This window comes from Saccoglossus kowalevskii, chromosome 10, assembly GCF_978046115.1.
Source record: "Saccoglossus kowalevskii chromosome 10, keSacKowa6.1, whole genome shotgun sequence".
In the NCBI taxonomy this organism is placed as follows: Eukaryota; Metazoa; Hemichordata; class Enteropneusta; family Harrimaniidae; genus Saccoglossus; species Saccoglossus kowalevskii.
In genome coordinates, this window is record NC_140650.1 from 19,600,798 (window position 1) to 19,608,302 (window position 7,505).

Here is a 7,505-nt window from a genome sequence, read left to right on the forward strand (position 1 = left end):
TCTTGAATACAATGTAACATATCAAGTTAATTGAATAAACAAAGTTTTTCTAAAATCCCTAACTCTTGACTAAAAGTAGCAAGTCAAGTTTGTTGAACAAATGACAAAGTTAACGTCACTGAGTGTGGGGCCAAATCATGGGTGGGAGGGAGGGGGAAATGAATATTATTTCCACAATTTACCACACTAAGAAAGACCACTTACATTTCTGTTGTGACGCCTTGAAAATGGAGTGACGTCACACCTCGCACAAGGAGTGACATCACATTACGCACATCAGCACCGTTGATGGCGCACTATCGCTTGCATTCCAGACACAAAGCCTATTGCTTCCGCAATACGTTATTTGTGTCTGGAACCCATTTACACAATGAAATACACCTGTATTTGGCTGAAAAAAGGACCACAACTGGGCTACCGCACTTTGGATACCCCAGTTGTGGCCGGTTTATTCAAAAACCCTAACTATTTGGGTAAAGTGAACAAAATGCTTGAATAAGCGAAAAAGTTATTGAAAAATCTTGAATACAATGTAACATATCAAGTTAATTGAATAAACAAAGTTTTTCTAAAATCCCTAACTCTTGACTAAAAGTAGCAAGTCAAGTTTGTTGAACAAATGACAAAGTTAACGTCACTGAGTGTGGGGCCAAATCATGCCACCAGACACACCTTGTGTCAAATCAAGCATTTCTGGAATCAAATCTTAATAGTATATGGACGGATTTTGCTCAAACTTGATACAAACATCATGGGACCTGGATGAAAGTTTTTCTGTTTTTCAGATATGAATCAAAATGGCTGCCTGGTGGCCATTTTGTTTTAACAATTTTTGGTTCTAGAGCTATATCTCAGACATTTCCTGACCAAACATTTCCAGAATTTAGATGTACATCTTTTCAATACACACATATGCACATGTAATCATTGGACAGTTCAAGATGGTTATTTCAATGTTGAAAATTCATCAAAATTAAGCATTATTGCAATTCCGGATCTGGATCTTGGTCATGTATAGACATTCAAACTTGTTTTGTACCTTGAACTTTATGGGACCTTAATGCATGTTACTTTGTTTGTCAGATCAGACTCAAAATGGCTGGCCATTTTCTTTAGTGAAATGCAAACTTTATACATTTCTTAAACTTGGGAATTCATGGGGACTATCTAATGCAGCAATTACTTGTTTTAGTTCAGTCTGTTTTAATACAGACAACATCTCATATATTATTATTCTTTCTGAATTCTGGAAGGAATTCTAGAAATAATCTCACAGAACTCTTTCTTGTCCATGATAAGATTACATTTTTATTCATGCTGACAGGGACTTAGTCTGATCTGTACTGTACAGTACTATTTGAATTAACATGATGGTAGTTTAGAGAGAACGGTTTGGGATGGTATTGATAATTTAAGATTTTAACCGTAAATGTCTTCTCCCAAAACTCATTAACACGACCAATTAACCATTTGCTCCACTCTGATACTTTCTTGCAACAATGTTGCTGAAACCATTACTAATTTGCATATTTGTAATCCCTTTAACCAAAATGTTGTCATTGTGCAGCACATGCAAGGTAGTTTAACCTTTTGACCACCAGTTCCCTTTTTTCATCGCAAATTCACAGAATTGTGTTTATGGTCTGCACTTTGCTTCAGAAGATTGGGACAAAAATAGCTAAATTTAAAACTTAACTCAAATTTTTCTGTTGACTCCAAAATTAGGGTTCATTTCAAGAAATATTGAGGAATATATAAAAAAAAGTGCAGCAAACATTTGGGCAAGAAAGTCTAGGGGTGATGAAAAGGTTAAAGCGCTACAATGTTGTGTTTGATATGGGACCCATAGCAATGTATACAACACATGTAAATAAGTTTGTTATTTACATAGAATTCAAAAATGCGCTGCACAACGACTGCACAGCACTTTAAACATTGCAAAAATTATTATTTTTGTTTTTATGTATATTTTTATTTAAAATATCACTTTCTTGTGTATTATTTTTCATTATTCATGCTGTAAAATACAGGATTTGTACAAACAACAAAATCAACCACATTCCTCCATATATGTTAACTTAGCATTGCTCAGTTTTCTTATTTTGCAACCAAAATGTAAACTAATAATACAGGAATCCTGCCTGATTACAGAGACTTCTGATTATAAAAATGTTTTATAACTTTCTCACTAGCTATGTATGTAAGGCAATATTGATGTGGAAGGATGTAAACATATGATTATATCTTAAAATAACTTGACAAATACAGTACAAATTATGGAATTAAAATCTCTATAGCTTTCTTTTAAATGGCTGGCTGGAGGCCTTATAGCGAGAATATTGCTCATGTAGCACAGGTTGATACAAATGTGTACATTCTGAGTACCGTATTTGTGGCGTCTTCGAAGACACCATATTATTCATCTTCCTGATCCAAATAAATGGTGTAAGATGCTGTAACATCTTGAATATGCCTTTTATATTTTTAATTTACATTGTCGAATGTAGAGACCCTACACAACCCAGATTTATACTATTTAAAGGCAACCCTTTTTTTACTGTGTATATTTGCCTGGTCGAAATGAAACATATGTGGCTAGGGCATGATTGAAACAATTCAACAATATTTACACAGGATTTCGATTTTTGTATATATATAATATATTTCCACACTGAAATGACTACAATCTGCTAGATATTTATACTCTGAATTTATACCTATTTGAACAGTAAATAAGTATATATATGACAGATGTACCAGTATAATAATTGAATGATCGTAATGGCTAATATATACAAACTCATTCTAAATGATAACCTAAAATCAAAATGTTCTTATTTGCAGTGAAGTTGGTTCATTTTCAGTGTCCAACACTTAATATAATTTCCAGTATGAATTTTACTAAATAAAGACTATTTACATTACATTGACATGTTATTCCTAAATACATCTGTTCAAATGCTTGACAACAATTGGACAAATCTGTATAATATATATTATCCTTCACTTTCAATTATGTCAAATTACTACATTTTAAGCTGTTTTGTGATTCGAAGCAAAGTATCAATTGCAATTGTTATCAGTCTGTAGTGATCAAAATCAGATACTGTAATTACTGTGCAAAGATTTTAACACAGTTGTTATCAAGGTCAGCTACAACCACTCTACATGGTACATCGTCAGTTACTGCTACACCTCCTGGTCTATTCAGTCCATCATTGTCCTTATCAATACGGCAGATGAAACGACCACTTCTATCAAACTTTTGTAGCTTATTATTACTACTAGCTACATATACATATCCCTCCTTATCAATAGCTATGCCACGCGGTGCGTATATCTGACCATATCCTTGACCTGAACACTTGAATGAATAAATGTACTCATCATCTGTATTGTAGACTTGTATGCAGTCATTGTCATAATCACCTACAAATAGCAACCCTTGATTGTCCACAGCCATGTAGAATGGACCTTTAAATTGTCCTGGATTACTTCCATAACCTCCAAATGATTTGATGTAATCTCCATCTGCTGTGTATTTTCTTATCTTGTGACCATCTTTATTTGTTTTCTCACCAGCCTTCGCATCCCAGTCAGATACATACACCATACCATCAGCAGGTCTAACAGCAATGCGTAGAGGATGCTTCATGTTTTCACTGAATTGTTTGATCACGTGACCATTCATATCACTGATAACAACTTGTTTATTATCAAAATCTGTCATGTAGTATTTGTCATTAAATATGCACACATAAATTGGAATACATTTTTCAATTTTTATAATATTTTCATAATTTCCATTCTTGTCTGTAATTTGTAATCTTTTATTACCCCTGTCAGCTGTAACAATGTCACCATTCCTATCTATTGTAACACCAACTGGCTTATTATACTCCCCTTTTCCACTGCCCTCTTTACCAATGGTCTTCACCAATCCTTTAATGACATGGATCTGTGCAGGTGTTCCTGGTGTTGGCTGATTGTCTATTGTCACTGACACTTTATATTTCCCATCTATTTCTCCATGTACCATCACTGTGTGTGTTCCATCATTGTTATCCTGTACTTTGATATCGTCACTTGATCCATCAGGTTTTGTTACTCTAGCCTTAACCACCTGACGTGGAATGACTTGTTTTCCTTGATTATCTCTGGTTGTTACCATTAAAGTAGCAATGTCACCTTTGATCAGCTGTTTTGGGACATTATCAACACTACAGTTTTGTTGACATGCGTTTGTTGCCAGCATTCCTACAACATCTCTCCCTTGATGAGGTTTGAACTCTATTACATCAGGAATAAGTTGTGGTTTAGTTTCCATGGTAATCAACCCATCAATTCGTTGTTGATAAACTTGTTTGGCACTCAAGATCTGTCCGGGATTCCCATGTTGCACCAGTGTCTCTAGGTAGCTGCAAGTGCTGACTATGTTCCCATGTTTCATCTCCAGTTCATCAACTTTGATTTCCATATTCTTCACTCTAGCTGTGTATTTTATCTTTAACTGATCCACCAATCTCTCCTTCTTTTGCTTAACTACTTCCATTTGTCTTCTCAGATCTTCCAAGATTTCATATGTTTTCTTGTTTATTTTTGCTTCTTCTTCTTTACAATAGGTTTTCAGTTTCTCACAGGCTGCCTTGGCTGACTTTTTACTTGTCTCGGCTTCATCTGCTTTCACTTTCAACTTCCTGACCTTCACTTTTAATTCTTCGGAATACTCATCCGCCACCTCTTTAATATATCTGTGTTGGTGTACTTTATGATCTATGATTGTACACTCCATACATATAGGTGTCTGACACGTGTCACAGTAGTACTTCAACTGGTTATCTCTGTGGACATTGCAGTATTGTATCGGCTGTACAGCAAATGGCTTCTTGTTCTTTGTCTCTTGATATTCGTCAAGCGATAGAAGCCGATGAGATTGTGTTGCCTTGGTTTTTTTATGTACTCTAGTACAAGGTGTACAGGAATACTGTTGGCATTCAACACAGATAGAGGTGACTTCATTTTCTTCACACAATTCACACACTTTAGGGGTACCAGCTACCAGTTTCTCGGGTATCTTGTCTAGAAGTGAGCTCATGAAGAAGTTAGACTGCAGATCGTTGATGGGTACCTTTACTGACCTGTTACAGGTTGGACACATGAAGGTATTGGCTACTCCTTTCTCAGCTAGTTGTACTAGACACTTCTTACAAAATGTATGTTGACATGGTAGTATCTTTGGGGCTGAATACCGCTCTAGACATATGGCACAACACAGGAAGTCTTCATTAATCTCTGCCAAGACAGCACCAGCATCTACTACATCAAAGGCAGCTACAGCCATGATTTGACAATAGTCTGTAATATATAATGTTAAAATAACACAAGTGGAGTAAGTCTAATATTATAGAATCTGAAGTGAAATCATATATGCCATATACTAACTCACTTTTAGTGTTTGTATCTCTGGTGAAAGCAGATTATATACTAGTCCTGCACATGTGTTCATTGATCAAAGAATTTTAAATGCACACATTCCATTATCATAATGTTGGGAAATCACAAAATGATGAAAATTCTATAATGAATTATATAATGGTCTAGAATTAGATCCATGGGCATTTAATAATCGAGCCTTAAGTTATGCTGGAATTGTTCAAAAAGGAACTCTTATTTCAATCCATGTAACTTAATTGGTACAAAGATGATTGCTTTTACAGATCGGATTCAAAATTAAAACTATACTTATAATTAATTATAATCTCCTCAATATGTTGAAGAAATGGAACTAACAATGAAAACAAAGGGAGAGAGTAACATTACGTATCGTGTGTAGCTGAACTTTGCTCTGATTGGCAAAAGTCTACACAAAAACATTGATTGAATGGAAAACTCAAATGGGATCCCCCAAGTGGGGGGAGGTGCTGTGTGTTTACAAACAAAGATTTACTTATATTTTCACTAGCAATCATGAATGTTATCGATAACATACTTTATAAGTGCTTTTTATAAATACTATTTACAATTAACATTCTAAGGGTATTATAATAATAGAAATAATCGATGCACCAGTTAACGTGTATGACTGGCCTACAAACTAGTACTCATATGAACTTTATACAGACTAAAAATGGTTTTGTCATAATATCCCACATGGGACGCAACAAAAAACTATACAAAATGTCCATGTCTGTTTTATTAATTACCAAGTGTCACAACATTTACATTTCGCTAAGGGATTTTGTTTGGATATCATTTTTTTATTCTTGGATTATGTTATCAGAAGTGTTAAATTTAACATCTTGTTTGAAATGCTGTTACACGACAATTAAAAAAACAAGACAACTTTTTGTAGAGAAATAAGCCACCAGCACAGTACAGTGCTAAAATTTTACAGGTCACAAACTTTTGAACTAACTTTTCAAGATGGCTGCTTTTGTTATGTAAAGTATTTCCTTGTAAGTGCAGACAATTCTTAGATATTATGAATTTGATTCTCACAATCAATGCATATGTTATAAATTAGAGATAACATAAATATTAATTATTCAGTCTGTACACATGGTATAAGATTTATATAGTTTTCCACACCCACTCACTGTGTACTAATGTCTGCTGAAAAATAGTTAAATATAAAAACCATCTTTCTTTCTTATTGTACTCGCTGTCTACAAGTTTATAAAAAAGTATTAAGCCTCTGTTTTTGTTACCTACCTGTGTTTTAGTTTCAAAAGCTTACAAGCGTATATAGGTTCCTGTATCAGTCACGACAGACAATGTCCTACTTGTATGACGTATGTGGACATACTGGTAAAAGACTGGGCTTTATATGTCAGGTGAACTTTGATCGCTTACCACTCAAGTGTTTTGTTGGTACAGTGTAGATCGAATCCTGGATAGCAAGGAGTCAACCATTATAGACTATGGGAGGGAAGTCTAGATGATAGAAAAAACAGCAAATTTTTTTTTCAGAGTCCGAAAACGGGGACTTATGGATTGCACCTCTGTGCGTCCATCCGTGCGTATCCGTGGACCTGTATCTTAGACATGCCTGGACTAATTACATTCTAACTTGAATATACATCATACATAATATTATACATAATCGTACATCAATTTGTTTCACGATCTGATTCAAGATGACCGAATGGCAGCAATTTTTGTACTGAAAAGTCATCAAAATTAAGCATTTCGCATTTTCTTCAAACTTGGTACATACATTAGACATTACGAGATCCTGATGCACGTCATTTTATTTTTCAGACGGGATTCAAAATGGCTGACTGGCGGCCATTTTGTTTTAATGAATGGGCTTCTAGAGTCATATCTCCGACATGCTTTGACTGATTATGTTCAAATTTTATATATTCATTATACATAATGTTATAGATATATACATTTAAGCAAAATGGCTGATTTTGTTTTAATTAGTACTGTTCCAGAGCATAATCTCTCAATATGAACAAGTACTCGTTTGATGATCAGATACAAATGTCAATAATTTTAAT

At 34.5% G+C, this 7,505-nt stretch overlaps 1 protein-coding gene across 1 annotated transcript; it reads right to left on the reverse strand.

Moving 5' to 3' along the window:
* Positions 1-3,112: 3,112 nt before the first annotated feature.
* On the reverse strand, positions 3,113-5,341 carry LOC146737936 (E3 ubiquitin-protein ligase TRIM71-like). The gene has a single exon (XM_085504621.1). The coding sequence runs from the start codon at positions 5,339-5,341 to the stop codon at positions 3,113-3,115; it is 2,229 nt and encodes a 742-aa protein (XP_085360747.1).
* Positions 5,342-7,505: the final 2,164 nt, after the last annotated feature.